This window comes from Protopterus annectens, chromosome 1.part1 (genome assembly GCF_019279795.1).
Source record: "Protopterus annectens isolate FY-2018-M chromosome 1.part1, PAN1.0, whole genome shotgun sequence".
NCBI classification, from domain to species: Eukaryota; Metazoa; Chordata; order Ceratodontiformes; family Protopteridae; genus Protopterus; species Protopterus annectens.
The window spans coordinates 1,395,881,467-1,395,905,697 of record NC_056726.1 but is presented as its reverse complement, the minus strand read 5'-3'; the positions used below and the strand labels follow the sequence as shown (position 1 = coordinate 1,395,905,697).

Here is a 24,231-nt window from a genome sequence, read left to right as displayed (position 1 = left end):
CCTTCCTTCCCCAACAACAGACCTACCAGCGGATAGTACCAGGTGTGGAAGTCAGGAGCAAATAAATAGGATACCTAGTAGCTGAGATTTAGTTTTATCATCAGGACCAAAAAAGTAGAAATTAGAAGTGATGCAAACTTTAATCTGGGTACTGTTGTTTACATGTCAAGTCAAGCTCATTGAAAGGGTATTTGCTTGATGTATTGTAGGAAATGGAGTAAATTCCTGCTGGATGACAGGTTTGCACAGTCTGAGCTCAGAACAATGATATAGAAGACTAAAGCAAGGAAAAAAATGAGAGATAGAGAGAGAGAGAGAAAAACATCTTAACAGATTTGCAAGTATGTGTGGTGCCTAAGTTTGTATATGCATATTTTCCAAGCTTGTCAACTAAAAAACACCTAAAGAAGGAAAATTGTCATAAACAACTGAAAAAATAACTTTAATACACTTATATTTTATATTCCCGACTTAACTTGGAACTATTCTGGCTATTCTGTATTTCACAGTTACATCCTGTGTGGGTGGCATACTTTTTTGGTGTTATTTCTTGCCATGGAGCACTGATAGTATTTTGCCTGACTTACCATCTTACAGTTTAAGTAATCCAGCGCAAAGAGTAGTGCTAAGGCATCTGTACAAAGAATTTTAAAGATGCGGTTTGTGTTGTGGCTGTGTCTCATGTAGAGGAATAAAGATTCCAGCATTTTTAAAATGGTGCTTTTGAATAATAGTCTTATACTTGTACTTACAGTATGAGCTGTTTTACAGTTTCATATTACTGCAACAAATGCGTATTTGTAGCAAGTTCTGTGTTGCACTTTTTCCTTGCTTTTCTATGTCTTTGCTGTTTATCAGTGTGATACACTTCACTTTAATATACAGTAAATATGCAGTACCAATTCAAGCATGAGACTAATTCTACTTTGACTGTATACTGTGCATGTACTACATAGTTTAACCTTAATGTTTTATTCCACAGTTACGCTCTTTTGATTGAGATGTTTTAATCCGTATGAGTTGATCTTTGTACTGATGTTGCTTTCCCACAGATTTACATGTGATGATGTCGATTTCAACTTGAGAGCTCACAGTGCTGGCCTTCTCATCTGTAAATTCAACCATCTCAGTGTCATGAAGAAACAAATAGCCATAGGAGGACATCGGACTTTCCATATCAAGTCTAAGGTAATGGTTACTTTACGGTAACACCACTTTTCGAGTGCTGTCATTTTCTGTGGCTTGATTCACTAAAGGACCTGTGCTGAGCCTGAAACTGGTCTGTAGTGATCAGTGCACTTCCGAGGAAACATAAGTAAAACACAACTAGTCAGAACCTTAAATGATGTGGTGTAGTCTGATGCCATTACTTCATTTATCTCCTGATGTATATGCTGTGGGTTTAGATGATTTATTTATTTATGTATCTTTTGTTGATCAAATTAGTCCCTCCAAGCTAGCGGCCTCTTTTCAGTGGAGACCTGAGGTGGTGTTTATACTACTAAGAGAAATTTGGCCAGGGCATTGGGGAATTTCCATTAATCTTCTTCAGCCGTGAGATCTTTTACATCCACCCAAACTACCACCAACTGAAGCAGATATGACCGTGGTTTTAACATCTCATCTGAATGACAGCATCCCCTTATGCTGCATTGTAGTATCAGTTATCCATCTACCTGGTGTGGGAATATAACCGACAGTCTTCTGTACCAAAAGAGAGTATGCTACCTGATGCTTCACTGGCACTAGATGATGTTACTTGTTTCTTTCTTATTTATGTTCCTGTTTGTTTGATGGCTTGTCACTGATTAATTTGTTAAGAACCTGGTTGTCATTTCTGTAGGTTTAATAAACTCTGCATTACTGCACAGTGCTACATCTGTCTTTTTTGTTGAGAGGATGAATTCTCACTGAAATGGAGTTAACCAACAAACTTGACACAGCAAACTGCCGTGATGAAAGTGCTGCTTATATTCGGGATTGTGCTGAGAATGTACTGAATCTTGCACTGACTACATTGTTAATGTGTGTTATGTGTGTTTATGTGCATATGAGTGTGTGTGTGTGTGTGTGTGTGTATATGTGTGTGTGCATGTCAACGCAGAACAGAAATAACTTGCAGCATTTACACAAATATGCAAAATATACAGTGGCTAGAACTCAAAATAGCTGTTTAGTCAGGAAAACCCCAAATCGGGACAGTTGAGCTTCCTGTCTGGCTGTCACATTAACACCCAGTACTGCTTACCCAGTGGGGCCATATTCAGTCAGTAGTGTCTGTATAATGAGCTGGGCAGAAAAACACAGCTGTTCTTGACTTTAAGTGGCAAGATGATGTAGTACTTAATGATGCTATTGTCTCTCAGCTTCTGGACCATGTACCCTCTCTTGGTCTCCATTTGTTTTTTATGCAGAGTGTGCCTCTTCTTTTTGCATCCAAGTGAGTTTCGTAAGAGAACTTTGGCTTCCTCTTTCCTCCAAAAGACATACTGCTTAGGCTTAATACCTACCATAGAAGCTGACCCCTGCTTTGTCTTTAGCAGCTTTTACAATGCTTGGCTCTGTAAAGAACTATCTGTCTCACTGCTGTTCACCAAATTAAATAACTAAATGTTAAATTTCATATTTGCACAGAAATGTATATTTAGAGGCCCAGACAAGGAGCATGGGTGTCATCTGAGAGCTGTATTTTTCCATGTTCCACACTGCCGTTCATAGGTTGGTACTAGGCTATCGGCCTTAGGGCCTATACAAGCCTAGCCATAACAATACCCTGGCTATTTCATCCCACAATATTTACTTCCCTGGACCCCTGTCTAACAGGACGACTGACGTGAACACCAGGGTGAATTTCCTATCTCCCATCCAATCATCTAGATTCCTTTTGAAGAGGGCCAAAGAGGCGCTCTGCTTGACATGTATGGGCAGTCTATTCCAGAGTCTGCGGAGTCTCTGGGTCAGGAACCTATCCCTCCAGCATGTTTTGTTCATTGTGATGACAAGGTTTAGATCCCAGGAGTGTGTGGCTCTGAGGGATTGGGATTTCTTTAAGTGTAGCATGTCCAACAGCTCTGGGTTTGACATGGCCTTGTATGTTAAGCAGAGATCGCCTCTGAGTAGACGCTATGTGACAGAGTATAGCTGGAGTTTTTTAAGATGGTCAGCATAGGGCATCTGCTTTAGGCCTGTGATTCTTTTAGTGAGATATTTCTGTGGCCTTTCCAGTTGTTGCAGATGTCTTGAGAGGTACATACCAAATGCGGCGTTGTATTCTATAATGGGTCTAATGAGAGATGAGTACAGTGGGACAATGACCTCCATTTTTCTAGATGAAAAGCACTTACTGATGAGGTGTGCCACATAGAAGGATTTCCTGATTGTTGTGGCGATGTGGTTATCGAAGGTGACACTGTCCACCTGTGTCCCTAAGTCTCTTATCACACTTTCGGTGTTTAGTGTACTGCCACCTATGTGGTCATTCACGGGTACATGTTTTTTTCCCAAAGAGGATAACTATACATTTCTTGGCATTGAGCTTGAGCCCATGGCTTTCGCACCAAGCATCTGTTTCTATAAGGCCCTTTTGTAGAATATCCAGATCATTTGGGGATTCAATAATGGCTCCCAGTTTGCAGTCATCTGCGAACTTTGTTAGCCAGAGTCCCTTAATGTTGGCCTGTACTTCAGAGAAGTAGATGCCAAACAAGAGCGGTCCCAGGACTGAACCCTGAGGTACTCCACTTGTCACTTTTCTGGAGCTGGATTTGAAGTCAGCTACTTTTACAGTGTGGGTTCTGTCAGTAAGCCAATTGACAACCCATCGAATGACGTAGGGATTAATGCCCAGCTTAGTAAGTTTATCTATGATTCCAGAGTGGGGGATGGTGTCGAAGGCCTTGGTGAGGTCCAGATAGGCTGTAAAGACTGCCTTACCCTCGTCCACATCTCTTGAGACTGCTTCAAAGAAGTCAGTCAGGTTCAGGAGACAAGATCGGCAATTCACAAACCCAAACTGGGTGGGGTCCAGTGTTTGAATGTTGCCAACGTCTTTGTTTATAAGTTTCATGATAATACGTTCCATGTCCTTGCAGATCAGTCTCGTCAGACTGATGGGGCGGTAGTTCCCAGGATCCAAGATGGATCCCCCCTTGTGGAGTGGGATAACTGTAGCTGTGCGCCACTCAGTGGGCATGAAGCCTGAGGTGACGCTATGATTAAACATGACACTTAGGTGAGGTGCCAGTTCATTTTGTAGTTCATGTAGTACACAGCCCGGGATGTCATCTGGTCCCATGGATGCTGTATTCTTAACTTTGGAGAGTGCGTTGTTTACCTGTGTGGCCATTATTACCGGAATTTGGCAATCTTTTGATATTGAGATGGGCCATGTAGGGGTTGAGAGGGGGGTGGAGTTGGCACTGAATCGGTCTGCCAGGATATTGGCAATATCCTTGGGATCAGTATATTTAATGCCATTCTGTTGTAGCTCAGAGCAGATCTGAGCATTGCCGTTTAGATTCTTGACATAGCTATAGAATGCCTTGTGGTTGTCTTTAGAATCTTTGGCAATTTTATTTTCGTAACTAGCTTTGGAGCATTTTATGAGGGATCTCAGCTTCTTACTTGAGGCTGGTAAGGGAATTTTTTGCATCCTGGGATTTTCATCTTTTCTGCAACAGTTTCGTTCTTTTGTTGTAAAGTTTGTTTATGGCAGGGGACCACCAGATTGGCTTCCTTTTTTTGGAAGAGAGTGTCTTGGTTCTATTTGGGATGGCACAATTCATGCACGAATAGATGTGCTCATACAGTGCCTTAATGTAGGATTCAGCAGTCGAACTTTCACTTCCCGTCTGCATGGGTGTCATGAAGTTTGTCACTTCTGACTTGAGTAGCATGAAGTTGGCTTTGGAGAAGTTTTTTACGGAGGTTTCCTTACTGGGGGGGGGGGATGTGGATGTCAAGGGTGATTAGCTTATGGTCAGACCTGTCCAATGAGGGGGTGACCATAGGTGTGGATCATCGATTTTCATGTTGGTAATGACCAGGTCTAGTATGTTGGACCCCCTGGTGGGACTATGGCTTAGTTGATCCAGGGCATTGGAATTTATGAATTCCAAGAACCGTTGGGCAAAGGTGTTGGTACACAAGTAGTTTTCCCAGTTAATGGCCGGGTAGTTGAAATCACCCAGTATTAGGGTGTTTGGTTGTATCTTAATATTTTCCAGTATGTTTAGAAAGGTGTAGTGAGAATCGCATGGTGGGGGATCTGTAGCAAGCTACAATTTGGATTGCAGTCTTACCTAGTGTTAGTTGCACCTGGAGAATTTCAGACACATTGTGTTGGGCAACTAGCCTGGTGATGTGAATATCTTTGGTGAATATGGACACTCCTCCACCTTTAGTATTTCGGTCCTGGTTTGGTGGCCGAAAAGTGTGGTAAGAGTTGTAGCCTGGTACTGCAGGGGTGCTCTCTGGAGCCATGAACCAGGACTCAGTTACTGCACAGATATCGATGTTCTCCATTTTTAGGAGTGCCTCGAGAGAGTGCATTTTGAGGTTTAGACGTCTAGCATTGAATAGCATTACCTTCAGATTTTGCATGTTCGTACCTGTTACAGTGGTGGTTTTGTCCTTTGAACTTTGCCTAAAAAGGGCACTATAGGGGCTGCAAGAGCCTTAGCCAGTAACCTGAATCCCAGGGGCGACAGGTGCAGATCATCTCTGGCAAAACGTTGTGGTCTGTCGATCATGTCATCCCAGGCAGACAGATACTGGATCCCCTTTGAATGACACCAGAAGCTTAGCCAATTGTTGAAGTCAATCATTTTGTCCTTATACTGTGGTATAATTCTGGGCGAAGGCAGGATGCTATTCAGGGCTAGAGTCATACCTGCCTGGGCCACATGATCTGAGAGCTCTTCCATGTCTCTTTTCATTTAGTCCAGGGAGGTATGTCTCAAGTTATTCACTCCAACATGGACAATGACAGAGTCATATTTGTACTTGTTGTGGAGTGACTTGAGTGCATGCGTTATGTGGCGGATCCTGACATCCGACAGGCAGCTGACTGTAATTTTCTCCTTGTTCAGCCTGATGAGTGGGACATCAGTGTGCCTTACTATAGAGTCACATATGACTAACGTGTTGAGTACGATGTCTTGTCTTAAGGGCTGTTGTTTGGTGGCACACTGGTGTTGTGAGCTATGTGACACTTTGGTTGTGATTGGTGTTTGTTTGCATTTCAGATTCAGAGGTCCTTGTTGCTTGGGCAGGTTACTGTTAAGGGACTCCGTATATAAGGGTTTAGTGTTGCTATGTGAGGGTGTTGGTTGTGTGGGTTTAGAAGGGCTTTGTGTTGTTTGAAGTGTAGTGCGGGTGTTAACCTTCTCCTCTTGACTGTCTAGCATGGTCTTGGGTAGAGAGAGGTTTGCTTCCAGTTTGGCTATGTAAGTGCAACTCTCGCAGGTTGTAGTGTTGGGTGGTAGGAGGAGAGGGTTGTCTGTGTACATGAGGCAATTGCTGTATTGCCCCTGTATGCCCAGGTTCACCCGGTAGACAGGAGAAATCACTGGAAGCTGACTCTTGGACATGCCTGGTTTGGTGTTTTTTTTTTTGTAAAGTACAAGAGCTGTTTTCCCTTACCTTAGCAAGGTACTTTGCAATTATAGGCTGTTTAGTGCCTACTACTAATTTCTCCTTATTAACAAGGATAGTTAAGTGCTTGTATCAGTTTAAGGCTTCCTAGTGCTTTCTAGCAGGTTTTAGAGCAAGTGCTAGTCACAGGGATGCTTAAAGGTAAGTTGAAAAAAAATGGTTTATCCTAAACACTGCAGTGTGCACTAGAGGAGTTAGATGTGGAAGTAGGTAACTTAAGTTTTCCTTGTCTAAAAAGTTATGTTTTAGTGGAGAGTCACTATTTTTAAAACAGCAAGGTAGATTGAAAGGGGATGGTCACTTTTGTATTCTGGTACTATGGAATACAGTAGGATGGCCAATAAATGTAAATAGTTGAAGGGGAGTGATTTCACAAAATGATAATTTTGCGTTTACTCACACAAGCCAGTAAAAGCAGAGAGGAAATGATATATATGGTCAAATTGACATAAGGGTAGGAAACTAGAAAGACAGTGGTGTTTAAGAACACAACAGTAAACGGGTGGGAGGGTGGGAAAAAATTTCTGCCTGACTCACAAAAGAAAGAGCTGTGGTCTCTTTTCAATTTTTAATATGCAGATAAAAGCAGAATACAAGTAAAACACAAGGTAAAGAAAACAAATCACGGTATTCAAAATAGAAAAAGACAATAAAGTAATACAAAATACAACAAATAAAAAGTAAACTAACCTTTCCCTCACAGCAATGTGTAGCAGAGTCTGGTTGAGCCTTTCTAGTAAAGCTCTGAAATGTTTTATTTTACCCCTTAAATAGAAGGTTTAGTTCCTAGCTCCACCCCCTCAGTTCACCTTAACTGACCTGTTCTATCTTGTGTCTGAGTTCTTAATTGATCTGTTCTGACTTCTGCCTGACTCACAAGAGACAGAGCTGTTGTCTCTTTTCAAGTTTTAATATGCAGTTAAAATCAGAATACAAGTAAGACACAAGGTAAAGAAAACAAATCACAGTATTCATAACAGAAAAAGGCAATAAAGTAATACAAAATAAAACAAATGAAAAGCAAACTAACATTTCCCTCACAGCAAATTGTAGCAGAGTCTGGGTGAGCCCTTCTAGTAAAGCTCTGAAATGTTTTATTTTACCCCTTAAATAGAAGGTTTAGTTTTTAGCTCCACCCCCTCAGTTCACAGTTGATTAACTTTAACTGACCTGTTCTATCTTATGTGTGAATTCTTAATTGATCTGTTCTGATTTCTGCCTAACTCGCAAAAGACAGAGCTGTGGTCTCTTTTCAAGTTTTAATATGCAGTTAAAAGCAGAATACAAGTAAAACACAAGATAAAGAAAACAAATCACAGTATTCAAAATAGAAAAAGGCAATAAAGTAATACAAAATACAACAAATAAAAAGCAAACTAACCTTTCCCCCACAGCAAAGTTTAGCAGTAATGGTAATATTAATAATCCTATAATAATAATCCTATTTTTAGCCAGGTAGGTTCATAGGTTCATAGGTTCATACTAGGCTATCTGCCCAAGGGCATTTATAAGCCTAGCCCATAGTTATGTGGCTTTCACCACCCCTTTAGTTTGAATAAAAACTATGCCTATCATTTTGCTGTGCCTCTGTCAAGCAGTGACACTGAAGTAATCCCTGGGGTATATCTGCAATCTCCCATCCATTGGTCAAGATTCCTCTTGAACAAGGCCAGAGAGGTGCTCTGCCTCACATGTACCGGGATTTTGTTCCACAGCATAGGGAGTCTCTGGGTGATGAATCTGTCCCTCCAGCATGTTCTATTTATAACCGTGTCAAGGTTTAAGTCTCCCACCCTTGTGGTTCTGAGGATCTAGATTTTTGAGGTGAAGCATATTCATCAAATCTGGGTTTGACATGGCCTTATATGTCAGGCACAGGTCACCTCTGAGCAAGCGGTATGAGACTGAATAGAGCTGGAGTTCTTTCAGTCGAGCAGCATAAGACATATTTTGAGACCCTTTATCCTTTTGGTGAGGAACTTTTGGGGCCTTTCAAGCTGCAGCAGGTGTCTGGTCAGATACATTCGAACGGGGCATTGTACTCAATCATAGGTCTAATGAGTGATGAGTACAGGGGACGATGACCTCCCTTGATCTAGATGTGAATCCCTTCATGATCAGGTGGGCGATATAGAAGGTTTTCCTAACTACTTTAGCAACATGAGTGTCAAACGAAAGGCTACTGTCAACCTGGGTCCCCAGATCCCTGATGACTTTTTCTGTGCTCAGTGGATTGCCACCTATATGGTAGCTAGGGTAACCTTGTTTTTCCCGAAGGGTATGACTATGCATTTTTTGGCGTTTAACTTCAGGCCATGGCTCTGGCACCAGTTATCCGTTTCTGTGAGGCCCTTCTGGGGGATATCTGTGTCAGATGTGTTTTCGACTATGGCACCCAGTTTGCAGTCATCTGCAAACTTTGTCAGCCATAACCCTCCTGTGTTTGCTTGTACTTCAGAAAAGTAGATGCCGAACAAGAGTGGACCCAGCACTGAGCCCTGTGGGACACCACTTGTGACAGGCTTTGAGTCTGACATGGCTCCAGCAACTCTGACCCTGTGGGTTCTGTCACTTAGCCAGTTTGCAACCCATCTTGTGATGTATGGGTTTACATTCAAGCTGATGAGTTTTTCGATGATACCTGAGTGGGGTAGTGTGTCGAAGCCCTTTGCCAGGTCGAGGTAGGCTGTATGGACTGCCTTTCCCTCATCAATGGCCTTGGTGACTGTCTCGAAAAAGTCAACCAAGTTTAAGAGGCAGGATCTGCCTTTGACAAAGCCAAACTGGGTTGGATCCAAAGTCTGCAAGTTCCCTATGTCTTTATTTATGAGTTCCATTATGATCCTCTCCATGGCTTTGCAGATAAGGCTTGTCAAGCTAATGGGGCGGTAATTTCCAGGGTCTGTGGAGGCACCGCCCTTATGAAGTGGGACCACAGTCGCCGTGCGCCACTCCTTGGGTACGTATCCTGAGGTGAGGCTAAGATTAAACAGCTGTCCTAACTGTGGGTTTAATTCCTCGTTGAGTTCGTGAAGCACACAGCCGGGGACACCATCCGGTCCTATGGATGCTGTGTTGTTTGCCTTAGTGAGGGCAGTTCTCACCTGGGCGTTGGAGATGTTTGGGGGGCTACAATCCTCTGGAATAGATATCTCTCCTTTTGGGGGGGAGAAGTTTGCACTGAACCTGTCAGCCAGTATATTGGCAATGTGTGTAGGTTCAGTAATTTTCACATCATTTTGAACTAATTCTGAGCATATCTGGGAGTTTCCTCCTAGGTTTCTAACATAGCTAAAGAAGGCCTTATGATTGTCTTTAGAGTCCTTGGCGATTTTTCTCTCAAAATTTGCCTTGGATGATTTTATGAGAGCTCTTAGTTTTTTACTTATAATGATCAAAGGTGTCTTAAGATCTACTGGACATACAGTCTCTCTTCAGGGGTGACCCAGGAGCAACATCTGGTTAAGTGACTTGCCCAAAGCCACATAGGAGGCATACGAGGGCTGAGGGAATCAAACCCTGTACCACAGGAATTAAAGCTCAGAACCTTAAACTCCATGCCAACTCTCAGTTACTCTTTTTGGCAACTGCCATCTGGAAGAAAAATAGGAGAATAATATCCATCAGTGCTGCTCTGTGCCTTTGAGTGCATCTTCTTGTGAATCAGGTAGAACAACTGAGGGCATAAGTCTCATGACGTGTATTAGTATGGTGTCCGGACTTGTTTGGCATGTGTAAAATTCTTCCTTTAGTTTATAGATCAGTAACATATTCATTGCTATTTGTTAGCAGGGCCCATAGGATCTTTGCACTACTTGTATAGCGATTTACATTTACCTGACCTGCTGTTTATTTTACATTACTATAGTAATATTACTTGTCTGTTAAAATAATGTTAGATCAGTTATATAATGCTTCACACAACTGCAGATATTGTAGGGTAGAATTAATTGAAATGGTGCACAACAAGTACTGCGAGGGCGCATGAAGTTCCTGGAATAAGTCTACTTGCTATTCATAAACACATACGAAGCTGTACACCTCAGAGGCCTGCCGTACTCATTGCACATGCATATAGGGCAGGAAACTTGCATACTATGTGCACATAATTCATAATTACATGAATAGTGCACTATTAATGCAACAACGACATCTTGGAAACAAGATGGGTTGCTATTGCTGTCAGCACCAAACAGGCATCAGTATGCTCTGATAGGAATACACTGTTCCCCTTCAGACCTTGCAGTGTAGGATGGATGGGACTCATTGCCTCTCATATAGTTACTAGCTGCAGAATGTTACTGATGTGTACTTGAGCATGTTGACTGTTACTAAATGCAGCATTGTATCATCTGATACCATTACTGGTAGATCATACACCACTAAGGAAATTCTGGGTAGACGTGCTCATAAGCTAATGCCAGGACTGTACAGTTTAGCCATAGGTCCTTTTAATGAGATGGTACTGTGGCAGATACCATAAACAGATAATGTGATGTGCACTGGCCATAGTGTTTTTTTATTATTGCACCTCAAGTGTATTTATAGCCGATCCACATAAACAGTACATGTAGCACTGTCTCTTGTTCTCTGCAAACTGTCTATGTAGAACACTACCATATGGGCAACAGTTTTGAAGTAAATAATTTTGGAGAATTGTATGAATTTGTTTTATTAACCCAGAATCTAAAGGAGGACAAACAATTAAAGAGCAGAAAGAAGATCTCTCTAAAGCCATCATCTGTTTACAGTCTGTTATTTTAAGTCTGGCTGTAAGTGTACTAGTATTACTTGAAATGTTATCAACACCCGAAATCCCCTCTCTGGCCTAGTAAGAGGTGCAAACATTCAGTAATGGTGATGTTTTGGAGGAGATCAGGGCTTTAAAGAGAGAGCTGATATCAACAAAGAAAATTATGAAAAAAACTCCAAAAATTAAATGGACTGGTCTGTATCTTACAAAGCAAGTTATTTGATAGACAGGTAAAATGACAGTCTTAAAAAGAGTTAATGTGCATAACAATACAATATTACTAGAGTATCTCTTGGAGGAACAAGAGTATCAGGCATGGTAAAAGACTTGTTGGTCTCATCTCATGACTAAGGGGCTGAAAGGCCAAAACCATGAACAGTCTCTGTCCCATATGTTAATTATTACCTGAGAGTGATACCAAGATGTTAGTTAGCTGAAAGTAAGGCCTAAGACAATGCTAGTTCACTTTATAAAATGTTACATTAAAAATAATTATTTTAACAACTTTTGCTGGCAGGAAAAATTTGGAGATTTGATGATGGAAGAACTTTGTTGACAGAGTTATGCTTCCTCTTTCACCTCAGTGAGGAAAATATGCAGCCTATATTAAGCATTTCAGAAAAACAGGCATAACATTCTATGTGGTGCACTCAGGTGTTTTTTGTCTAATAGTCTGAAAGATTTTGTCACTGGATGTGATTAAGAGAAATGAGGAGACTTGAATATCTTACTTGGCATAGAGATGGTGGTAAAAAGGGTGTCTCTGTTGGACCTGTGCTTCTGTAGTTCTTTAAAGAGAAACTGCATGAGAATTACAGTTGTAATTGCAGTATTTATTTTTTTAGCTAACTGTTTGCTGTAGATCTGTAGGCTACATGGTTTAGTGTCTGAATTAATCTCTTGCTTGTTACAATTCTACAGAATTTCTCACCTTGAGGTTGACATGTTTTTTAAAAGCAAATATCTCTGTTTTCCACCCCTTATAGTAATTTCACTACCAAAGTCCCTTCCTCTCCTCTTTCATTGTTATTGTCATTAAGTACTAAAGGGTCAGTTATATAAGCTGTTTAAGTTATCTGATGTTGTCATTTTTCATTCTGTTCTCAACTGATGGATTCGGATCTGAAACATCAGATCCGACTCGACCGCTGTGAAAGCTCGTGGCAACTTGAACCTCTCGAGCTTCTCCCTTACCTATAATACACCATTCCCCACTACTTCAGATCTCGTTTGCTGCCGGTCGATGAAAGTCATGATTGGTCTCTCAAGTTATTTGGGCTAGTTAAGTAGTTTTTCTTTATTAAAGTGATATTCCTCTTTAATCTCCCTTTTTCTCGTACTAGTGTACTCTTGATACTATTGTTAGTACCTCTTTCTCCCTTCACCCTTCTATGTTTTATCATAGTTCTTTACTACCTTTGTAGGTAGTCCTTTCTTTTTTTCTCTTCCTGTTAAAAAAAATTCTGTTTACACACACACATGCACACACATATGTGTGTGTGTGTGTGTGTGTGTGTGTGTGTGTGTGTGTGTGTGTGTGTGTGTGTGTGTGTATATATATATATATATATATATATATATATATATATATATATATATATATATATATATATATATATATATCTTGGTGGTGGTGTTTGTTGTTGTGGTTGTAGATATTATGTGTGGTAGTTTGTTGTTGCCATTTGTTTCCTTTTCTAGTAAGCATGGCTGAAAATGGAAAAGCCCCTGCAGGTTTTAAAAAGTATGGGAAGTGCTGTCAGAAGATTCTCCTCTCTGACTCGCACACTCTTTGTGTTTATTGCCTTTGCCCCCTCCACCTTCAAGAGTGCTGCACAATCTGTCATGCGTTAAATCCCTAACCGTTGGTTGAACGCAAAACCAAATTGATTTTGAAGGGGCTTTTACCATCTTCCCTTGGCGATGCCATAGCTGGAGAAACCTCTAAAATGTTACCACTCTTCTCTCTGAGCTCTTCTTCTGCCTTCTTCATATCATACAGTTTTCTCTGATCCATCTAAGAAAAAGAAAATTCTGACCTCCTCAGATCAGAGAAAAAAGAAAAATCTTTCATTGTATCGTATTGTTTCTTCAGATCCAAAGTCTTAGAATTAAGGATTCTTTGGATCCGAGGATTTCAGATCCGACAAGACTGCAGGATGTGGCTCCTAGGGCAAAGTACTCACCATCTCTGGACCCATTCCCATCAAAAGTACCTTCTCCCTTCCTTTATAGACCAGATTCTCCTTCCAAACAATCTTCTCGCTCTTCTAGAAGCCTCATTGTGGAAGATGTGGAGAGGGTAGTGAGACAGATCCTCTCAGCACAGAGCCAAACAGTTTTTGCTTTGGCTCCTAGTCCTTCATGTCAGGAATCCCATACATCCATGACATCACCTCTAACTCTTCCTCCTCTGACTTCCTGTGTGGTCTTGGATCCCTTTGATCCAAGTTGTGCAGCCCGTCTTCTTTGGATCCAAGGATCATTGTATCCTTGAATCCGAAGTTTGCTCTGAAATCTTCCGTGCAATCGGATCCAGAGAGCTCTCAGAGCTGATTCTGCTGTGCAAGATCCGAGATGTTTCAGTCAACTCCGAGAGCTTCAGAGCTGTCTCTACACCTCAGAGCTTCGGCAAAGGTTAGTTCAGCTCTGACTTTTGCCAAAAAGGGACTTTCCTCATAGCAGGGAAGGACTAAGAATCACAAAGTCCGCCTCTCAGATCTGGGTTCCAATCCCTGTCAGGAAAGGTCAGCCTTTAGGACTTTGGAGAGAGAGCATGTCAACGACCATGACCCAGATGGGTCCTATCCTCTAAGGTCCTGCATCTACATCACTTCCACCTCTGCATCAAGAATCTCAACTAATTTTCCCACAAGGACAGCCAGTACCAAAACCACAGCACACCAGTTTGGGTATTTCCACCTCTTCCAATACCTCCCCAGGTTATCCCAATGAGGAGGTCCCTCGAAAGAGGACATGCAAGAGGAAGCATTTGGATTCCCCTGAATCTGTCACTGAGGACACAGATTTTAAGGAGGATGAAGGGTCCCTACAGTCACCTCCTGTGGATGTCCTGTTTGGAAACATCCTCAACATCCTGAAACAGAGAGGTGGCTGAAAGCCCAGCAACCCATTGTCAGAGGAATCTGTGCTCCTGGAGGCATTTGATACTGGCCCATCTACTTCTTGGGTGATTCCTTCTGCCGACGAGCTCCTCAAATTGGTCTCGTGGTGGGCATGGAAGGAACCTGATACCAGTGAGCCCATTCCTAGGAAGCCTGATAAGATTATGACCCCTGCAGAAGACAAGTAGTTCTGCTCCAAGGGCACCCCTGTTGATGCCATGGTCGTAGCAGTGGCCACCAGGAAGGAACTAGCTGACAAAATTTCCTCTGTTCATCCCCCCGACAAGGAGTTGCAGGTGTTGGACAGGTTTGGGAAGCATGTCTGCGCTTCAAGGGCCTTTGCCTTGAGGTCTCTAAGCTATTTGGCACATTTCACTAGACTACAGAGGGATGTGATTAAGGAACTCTCAGATACACTCACAGGAACCGTGTTTGAGGAGGTGAAGGATTCCATCACTTAGTTGCTGGTGACCCTACAATCAAAATGAAACCCGTCCATGAGGCTTATTTCCAATGTGGCAGAATGAACCTCAGGGGCACTGAGTTCAGGTGTAGCCATTAGGAGACATGCCTGGATGCACTTGTGTGACTTCATGGAGCCTTTTAAGTCTACGTTCATCAATGCTTCCTTCAAGGGCACATCTCTTTTTGGTCCCAAAGTAAAAGACACATTATCCAGGTGTGAGAAGGATGGAAAGACCCTTTCTGCCATGGATGTGCATTTTTCCACCCCTCATAGATCCTTTTTGAGAAATCATCGAGGTGGGGGAAAGATGTGGTTCATGAAATCGCAAGGATCTTTCCAGGACACACGTGGAGAACATTCCCCCAGAAGCAGATGGTAAAGTTAAAATGGTAAACGCTGCCTTCACGACAGAGGAGGCCCGCAACATCAAGGGTCCAAGGACACTTTCTGTGGCAAACCTGGGCTAAATGTAAAAAAAGATGCTTGAGTGCAGCGGATCATATCCAGAGAATATGTAATTCTTTTTGCCCTCCTTCCCCTCAATTCCAAGATAATCCCCAATGTTCCACCCAGTTAGAGGATTCAGGCAGCTATTCAAATTCAAAAGCTGCTAGAAAAAAAGTCATCCAAGAGGTCCCCCCAGGTTTCTGTTAAACTGTTTCAAGGGGAGTAGAAGTATAAGAGTGAGGCATAAATTCTAGTGTTTTGAGCATTGAGGCTATTTGCATTTGCACTCTTCTAGTGGCACAGATGTGCATCTGTTGACTTTGATTGCAGCCTGTTACTCTCATCATCTGACTAAACCTATCTGTAGCACTAGTAGCCATAAATGTGGCCAGCCTGGTCACTGACCTATTTGGGCTAACTTTAGGGGAATTTAATTCCCTCCATAGGGATCCAGATACTGCTATCAGTAAGAGGCAGGTAGATGGGTAACTGTGGATTGTTAATCATACTTAAGGTGAGTCGAATGGATGCACAGACTAATGTTAAAATAAGTTGCATGGAAGCAGTTGTCATGATCATATAGGAGGTCTTCCTATGATCTCAGTTTGGAGTGGGGCTAGGGTGAGGACGAATTGCCAACTGGCTCACAGATACGACACAGGAAATCAAAACAGAGGAAGTTACCTTCTCAAAGAGACTAGTCACCAGTGGAGTCCCCCAGAGTTCTGTGCTGGAACCTCTCCTGTTTGGCATCTACTTTTCTGAAGTTAAAGCCAATACCAAAGGACTCTGGCTGACAAAGTTTACAGATGACTGCAAGCTAGGAGCATACATTGAACCCCCAAATGACTTAGCCATCCTGCAGAAAGGTTTGTCCCAAATAAACAACTGGTGTCAAAATCATGGTCTGAAATCAAATGCTGAAAAATGCATTTGTGTATCCTGTGGTAAGTTATCTACCCCAGGGAACTACCATATTGACAGTACATCCCAAATAGTTGACCCATTGCTCAAGATTTGGTAACATGTGGAGAGAAATGCAATTTTTGTCCAACATATGTCCGTTAAGAAAGTCAGTCTATACTGCACAGCTTATAAACAAAAGGAGCGTGCCTAGATCTAGGAATGCTATTGTCCCCATTTACTCAGCCCATATTAGGCCAATCATTGAGTATAATGCCCTCTTTGGCATGTTTCTGTCCAGACATATGCAGCAACTGCAGTTCCCACTGAGATACCTTACTAAAAGGATAAGAGGCCTGAACAATATGTTCTACATGGACTAACTCAAAGCCATCTCACTACACTTGCTGTCCTGTAGACTGCTTAGAGATGCCTGTGTCTGACATACAAGGTACTCTGCAACCCAGTACTGATGGAGTTAGTGTACATCAGCAAGTCAGATGGCATCAGAAATACTCAGTCTATGGATCTAATCTTCTTCTGCAACATCAGCTGAATGGTTTGGAGGGACAGGTATATATTGCAGAGGATACCACTACTCTGGAACAGTCCCCCCCCCCATCCATGTAAAACAAAGCTCATCTCTGTCCATATTCATGCAGAACTTGGATTTATGTATGGGAAACAGAAAATTTACCCCAGTATTGCCCCCTGTACTACTGATGGACAGACAGCTCCTAAATGCTTTATCCCTTGCATGGGTCTCTTCAAATTATCTGAGATATGATCTCAGTTATTCTCAGTAAGGATAATATATAATTATTGACTATGAAATGGGAAAGGCCAATCTGTAACCAGACGGGATAGGTTAATTCGAGCACCAAAAGGGAAATTGGCTAGGCTTAATATGGCCTGCAAGGACAGCTAACCTAGTACTTGTCTATGAATCACCTACTTTCCCATGGTGAGGTTTTTAGTATTTAATATTAAAGGTATGCATAATCCTTTGTAAATAGGGTGAAGTGTACATTATATAAGGTAGCAGAGGCCAACTGCTGTGTTCCTGTAGAAAGCACATTTATGGAAAAATGAAAACAGGAAACTGGAGAGATATGTGAATAGACTGGTCATTGTCTCTTCTCACCCATTCAAGAGCCAAAGAGCAGTAGTTGTTCAGGTCTTCATATAATTTTATGTGGACATTACAGGGTGCAAAAAAAAGATAATCATAATAATTGGTGAGGTATGATGTGGAGAAGAAGTAGATATCAGGGCCTGAACTGTAGGGTCTTTCCACTGCATTTACTCCAAGGATTTAGTAAGGAAACCAAGGACACTGTCTTTATTAAACAGGGAAGTTAGAAGTAGCCTAATTCTCAGTACTAACTGAAATACATTCTTACTCAGGGTGACTCTTCCATTTTGGGAGTCCGTAGGCATAATGCCCCAGACCTAGAGATGGCCAGGAGAATTCTAAAACAGCTAGTCTAAGTGGACTTCATGACTAACTTCTACGCAGTCCTTCATGTTACACTCACTGCTGCCATCCTGATAATTCATATTTGTGGACAGACACAAGAATGATTACAGAGCAAGTTGTAGGGAGGGCAATGGAGCTGAGCAAGTTTCATATACTTCTGTCAGATCATGGCGAGGCAGTAAGAAGGAAGGACTTAGGTGTTTTTCTAAGATAACAGTTTGGGGCCTGCTTAGCTTTCTGCTGAAGATTACAGTTATGCAAGTCAAAGAAGGAATCTATCTGGGCAAATAAGCCATTGTTATCTGACCAGTGCTGTAGGGCACGATTTAAATAACATGAGCAGACAGGGTTAGTGCAGTGGTACATGAGCAAGAGGTTTATGTGAAGGAATACCTTTTAGTAACTGTTGAGGCTCTAAACTTTAAACTTGTCCCTCTGATTAAGTGGGCTACGCAAACCCAGTTGGGAATGTATTATATCAGTGTGTGACTGATCCTCCAGCAGTTAAGATAAACATAATATGAAGGAGATCTTTGTGGTGATTAGCTCGGTAGTTAAGTCATTAGGCCTACTGTCTCTCATACTAAACTTCTTTGACCAGGTGATTGTATAGTTAAGGAAGGCAACATTTTGCAGGTATTTACAGATTATTTCATGGTGACATATGGAATGTTACATAACTCAACACAGGAGTTAATAAGTGAGCTTCCTGAGAGGGTTTGTTTACCAGTGTTGCCCCAAGAAAAGACTTAAGTTTTAAAAGCTCCATTTATATTAGATAATGTTAAGCAAGTGTTGCAAAGTAAAGCAAAGAAAAAGTCTACTGGCCTGGATGTGTCCCATCAGGGTTGCACAAGAGTTTGTTCTGTTCCTTTTTGGAGTGAGTGAAACAGACTGTTTTCCATGTAGGTCAGTCCTGGTAACTGAATTCCGATTACAAGAATTTTGCAGCCATCTTATTTACCAGACTCCAGGAAACGGATAGGGCTAGTGATGGGTTTGGTTGGGAGCATCTCTTATAGATGTATACTAGATTGGTAGACTCTAATATTATTTAAAAGACACAACGTTACTGCATCATGTTGGACACCAGTAAAACCCATGTTTAATAATTAACTTAGATCTTGAGAATGTAGTTAATAGAGTGGCATGGTCCTTTTTACTGCTTTAGTAAAAATAAGACTCTTTTTGTTGCTGATGGAAACGTTGTCAGCCTTGTACCAAGGAACTAAAATGGTAGTTAAGATATTTAGGGCATTGTGCAGACTGGTTTTATACTAACTAGAGACTCCCCTTTTGCATTTGTTTGCTGTTTATCTGGAACTCCAGCTGTGCTTATTCAGAGTAAAAATGTAATTTAAAGGGTTACAGATCAGTGGGACATGCCTGTCACTTTTCACTGTTTGCATACGGTGTACTGGTATAGCTATGAAATTCTTTAGTCTCTCTACCACTGTTGTAGAGTACGTTAATGTTTGTCTTTCGGCTTTTCCCGGTAAGGGGTCACCACAGCGGAACTCCGGTCCGCTAATGATTGGCAGTAGATTTTTACAAAACGCCGAGGTGCCAGCTCGACGCCCAACTTTCAACGAAGGCATGCCCATTTACGCACGCATGTCTTTCGAACGCTACCCATCCGCGGGGAGGACATGCAGACTCCACACAGAAGGCGCTCCCAAGCCAAGCCGAGAATCGAACGGGAGAACCTCTTGCTGTGAGGTAACAACACTACCGCCATACCACAGCACTGATAATGCTGCAGGGTAAGTATGCTCTTGTTACTGCTGTAGAGGAAGCTTTAACTTTTAACTGGGATGTCAATGTAGTAGAATATTTGGGGGTTGTGTGCTAAACTTAGTGCATATAGTCACTGAAGGTAAGTTTAAGTTAGTGGTTGCACTGTCTTCAGTCTCCCTCATATATTGTATTATTTCCACACCCTTTTTTATGAATTTATTAATACAGTCAACAAGTGGAATATGCTTTTATTGTGGGGAGGGGGCTTGTCAGCAGAGAGATTAAAGTTGACAAGAGATAAAGGGGACTTGGGAGTTGCAAGCATAGATCAATACAACCAAGATTGTCAGATTCAAATGGCTGTTTATTTGATATACAAGAGTACTAAAGTTATTGGAGGATTTGGTACTTGCGTATTATCATAACCACATTTCAAGTATGTGTTCACAGGCCAGTTTCATCTTGAACAATACATTTTCTGGGCCAAATACATTCAAATGTATTTTAGAAAACATTTCAATACAGATGTTACAAGGACAGCAGTGAAAATGTATTTCATTAAAATGTTTCTTCAAGGGATGTCCGGGGGCATTTCCATGTGTGGACCCATGGCCCAATGGTGTATGCTGAACGCATTCATCCATCTCCAAAAAGAAAAAGAGAAAAGCCGAGGGGCAGTCCCTGAAATGGGATCGCTTGGCTCAAGGAGTTTCACTTATATAGGTGCACTTAGATGATGTGGAAATATTAAACTAGTTCACTTACAAGGTGAACAGAACAACGTATTTTGTTTCAGCAGGCATTCTCTGAAGACCAATGCTTATATGCAAAATCCCGGAGACTTGATCTGTATGACAGGTGGGCCGTAGTTTACTTGTCTGAGAAGATCAAGTAATTTCTCACTTTGGGGTGGTTTGGCTCAAGGAGTTTCAGGTGTATATGTGCAGTTAAAATAAAAGGACAATTTGTAAAGATGATAGTAGTTCACTTACAAAATGAGCATAACAGCGTGTTTTGTTTCAGCATGTATTCTCTAAATAGCAATAACTACAGTAAATGCAAAAGTGCGGGCACTTGAAACATATGACAGGCACTGATTACTTCACTTTTCTGAAGAAAGTAATTTCTCAACTTTTAATTGTCAACTTATTTTCAAAAACTTGGTGACCTATATATGACACATTCCTGATGGAGAAGGGCTTGGAAATGAGCCGCTTCTGTTCAGAATGTGGTTGCGATAATACGTAAGTACCGAGGATTTTGTGGTTGAATCATAGTTGGGGGACTAGACTCATGTAGAAAAGTCGTGTGTAATTTGTGTTAAAGCATATGAAGATATGCCCATTTAAATGTCATTTGTGTCAGTACTGAAGCTGTCATATTTTGGTTAAGGGAAGAATGAGCAGGATACAATCTCTGTAAGGAGAGGAAATTTCAGTATTGAGGGAAATTTCTTTGCTTTTATGGAATACTACAGTATGCCATTTAATGTAGTGGGTTGGAGAGAATGTGCTGTTAATTTAAAACATGAAGACAGAGGCAAAAAACACAAGTTAATTCTTTAGGTTACTTTGCATTCATGGTATTAATTGTAAAAAAAGAAAATTACAGGAAGGTGTTTAGGCAATCTTTCCATCTCACATCTGTGGTCTGGTGGGTGAATTAGTGCAATATATCAGTTTTTGGGGGAGTCAAAATAAGGGTTCATAGTGGACCAAATTGCTCTGGCTTGAAGACAGTGTAATGTTTGGGACCAGAGAGAAAGGCATAAACTTGGAGGTGTGATGGCTGGCGAATCACAAATTGAGTCTCTTGAGGGGTAGAGACTCTTAGTCCTTTTATATAAGGTACTGTACAGCCTTATAGTCAAGGAATGTTAATTATTAGTCTTTCATATTGTTTTGTTCTTTTCCTTTATCCTTTTTCTAAATTGTTCTTTCTCCATTCCCTCTATTAGGTTATCTTGTTTGTGTGAATTTCTCAAAAGTAGTCAGTAAAATATAAAAAAGACATTGTAAATGTGGTGGTCTGTGAACCCTGTTATGGCCACAGTGACAACAGTGAATGCAATATATGGCTCCCTATTGAAATGTCAGCACTCGAAATCTGGAGTGCTAACAAGTTGAAAAAAAAATGAAAACCCAGGAAAAGAGCGTATGGTGAAGATCGCTCTTCTCCTTTAAACCTCTTATTTTTTTGCAAGGGGGTTGGAGCAAACCCCCCACAACCCCTGAAGTTATATATACCAACTCCGAGATCATCATACCTCAGAGAAAAGGGAATATTTTGGGAAATGGCCATCTTGGAGTTAGTATATATAAATCTGTTTTTCAGCCATTCAGTTTCTGTGTTTTGGGATTTGCTGTAGCAGTTCTGCCATTCCATATAGTTACCCAGTATATTCATATGTAGTTTAGTGCAGCAAACCAACCAGACTGTTTTGAGGAGGAAACTGGAGTACCTGGAGAAAACCAGTGTAGATATGGAAAGAAAGAATGCTATCTAGACAGTGGTAGGATTGAACCCGAGACTCTGGATGTGAGGCAGTGCAGGATGAATATAGATTGCTTCCCTTGGAGGAGGGGGGAGGGCAATGTGATGCACATCCAGGGTCAGGCTTTGGCTCATCAAGCCAATCTTCATTAGAGGTTGTGTAGAAACATGCCTTACATGGATGACAGCGTAGTGGGTCCCCACGATGATGCAGATAGTGTGTTTGTCTGCCTAAAGGTGGTATTAGTTCTATAGAAATACCCTCAGTTGCTTTGCTGCCAGTGGGAGCACAAGCAATCATCATGGCTGCCGGTATGATGGCTTCCCCTAACTGCCACCCCCCCCCAATACAGTACTGGGTATGTCCCCCTTGATATCAAAAAAACGTGTCCTGAAACACGAGCAGCTTAAAAGTACATTTAATGAGTTCCAAAGTTGTCAAAACACTTCACATAGAGTTCTGTAAAATCCAAGATATGTAAAATAAAATCCAAGAAGGTAGACAAAGGTACAAGATTCCAAATGATTCATAAAATTCCAAACCGCTATGGAGATTTCCTTACTACTTGCTGGGGGTGGGGTGCCTTTGTATACTTATTTTACAGAAAGTGCAGTTTTTATACAATGGTCTGGGCAGAATCCATGTTGACTACAGTTTAGGAACTGCTCTGTAAGGAGGTGGTGATGAACTAGCTGATGGACAGATTTTTCAATGATTTTTGAGAGAGGAGACAGGATAGCAAAAGGTTGGAAATTAGAGCCTTCTGTTGAGCTTCCCCCTTATGGAGTGGGGTGATACAGGATTTTTTCCAGATTGATGGTACAGTAGAGAATCGATTATTCAAATTAATTGGGACCTAGGGTAGTTCGGATAATCAAACTGTTCGGATAATCAAACATCTAATTGAACCAGTATAAATCCACACATACTAGCTGATCTTGTTTTTTCTGCGCATAGGGAATATACTTTTCAACCATTCAGTAATTCCAGTGGACAGTAAAGAATATTTTTCACACACGAGTGGGCTAAAAGCTCAAAAAAGACACACAAATGAATACATATAATGTTTTCATATTTGGACTTTATGATTTTTCCTACCTGAAAACTTTGGCAGGCTGTGTTTGGATAATTGATGATCTGAAGTAGTTAACTTCATTTGTGCAGCAACCTATGGGATTCGGATCTGACCTCGGATCCGAGCCGGCAGTTTTCAACAGCTTTAGATCCGAGCTCCAAGCTCCTCCCCCTACCCATAATCCCCTGCCAACCCTGACTGACCTCAGATCTAGTTTTCCGCGGTTATCCAACAGCAGCTTAATCTACAGCTCCAAGCCTTCGAGACTTTTGTGAGAAAATAATTACCTTTTTTTCTCTCCTTTCTTCTGTTTTTTGTGTGTGTGTGTTTTCAGGTCCCTTTTTGTAAAACCCCTCTCTAGTTTAACTTATACTTTTTTGGTCATTTACCTCCCCCTTCCTTCATGGTTCCATTAGGGTTGTGTGTGTGTGTGTTTGGGGCCTAATGTGTGTGTTCTCTCTTAGTTTAAATGGCTGAGGCCCCAAAATTGATCTTCTCTAAGTGCACCAAGTGTGGCCATAAGCTGTCCCTGGCGGATGGCCACACTCGGTTTGTGTTGTGCCTTGGGGTTGAACATCTGTCTTCTGGTTGTTCCATCTGTGTGGCGTTCAACCCCAGGGCACTCAAGGACCGGAGGTCCAAGCTGATTCTGGAGGGTCTTCTGACCCCGGATTCGGCTTCTACCTCCGGTCCTCCTATGGCTCCCGCTGCGGCGGCTGCCACTCCTGCTTCCCTCCCCCCGGCCGGGACTCAACCTCCCGCCTTAGGCCCGGAGGAGAGGGAGGCCAGGAAAGAGAAAAGGAGGGAGAAGCACCACAAGTGGCGGGCCGAGGCCTCCGCTTCAGCCCCCCCGGCTAAGCGGTCTTCTCCCTCCAGGACTTCTGGGTCTCCTCCGTCTCGGATCCGGTCCCCGTGCTTTTCACCGGGTCCTGAGGAGGAGGAGATCCAATCTACTTCGAGGTCATCAAGGCGACACTCCCGTCCCGCCTCGGTGGCCTCATCGAGATCTACTCGAAGTCTCACGGATGCAGATTTGGACCGGATGATGAGAAGATTCCTCCAGGCCCAAATGCAGATGGGAGTGCACCTGCCTCCCC

General features: G+C 41.9%; 1 protein-coding gene across 1 annotated transcript in view; it reads left to right on the top strand.

The window, feature by feature from the left end:
- GREB1 (growth regulating estrogen receptor binding 1) overlaps positions 1 to 24,231 on the top strand; it is a 3,935,532-nt gene that overhangs the window by 3,769,167 nt on the left and 142,134 nt on the right. Inside the window, exon 30 of the mRNA XM_044082225.1 lies at positions 1,053 to 1,188. Coding sequence (XP_043938160.1) covers positions 1,053 to 1,188 — 136 coding nt within the window. The remainder of the gene's footprint in view (positions 1 to 1,052; positions 1,189 to 24,231) is intronic.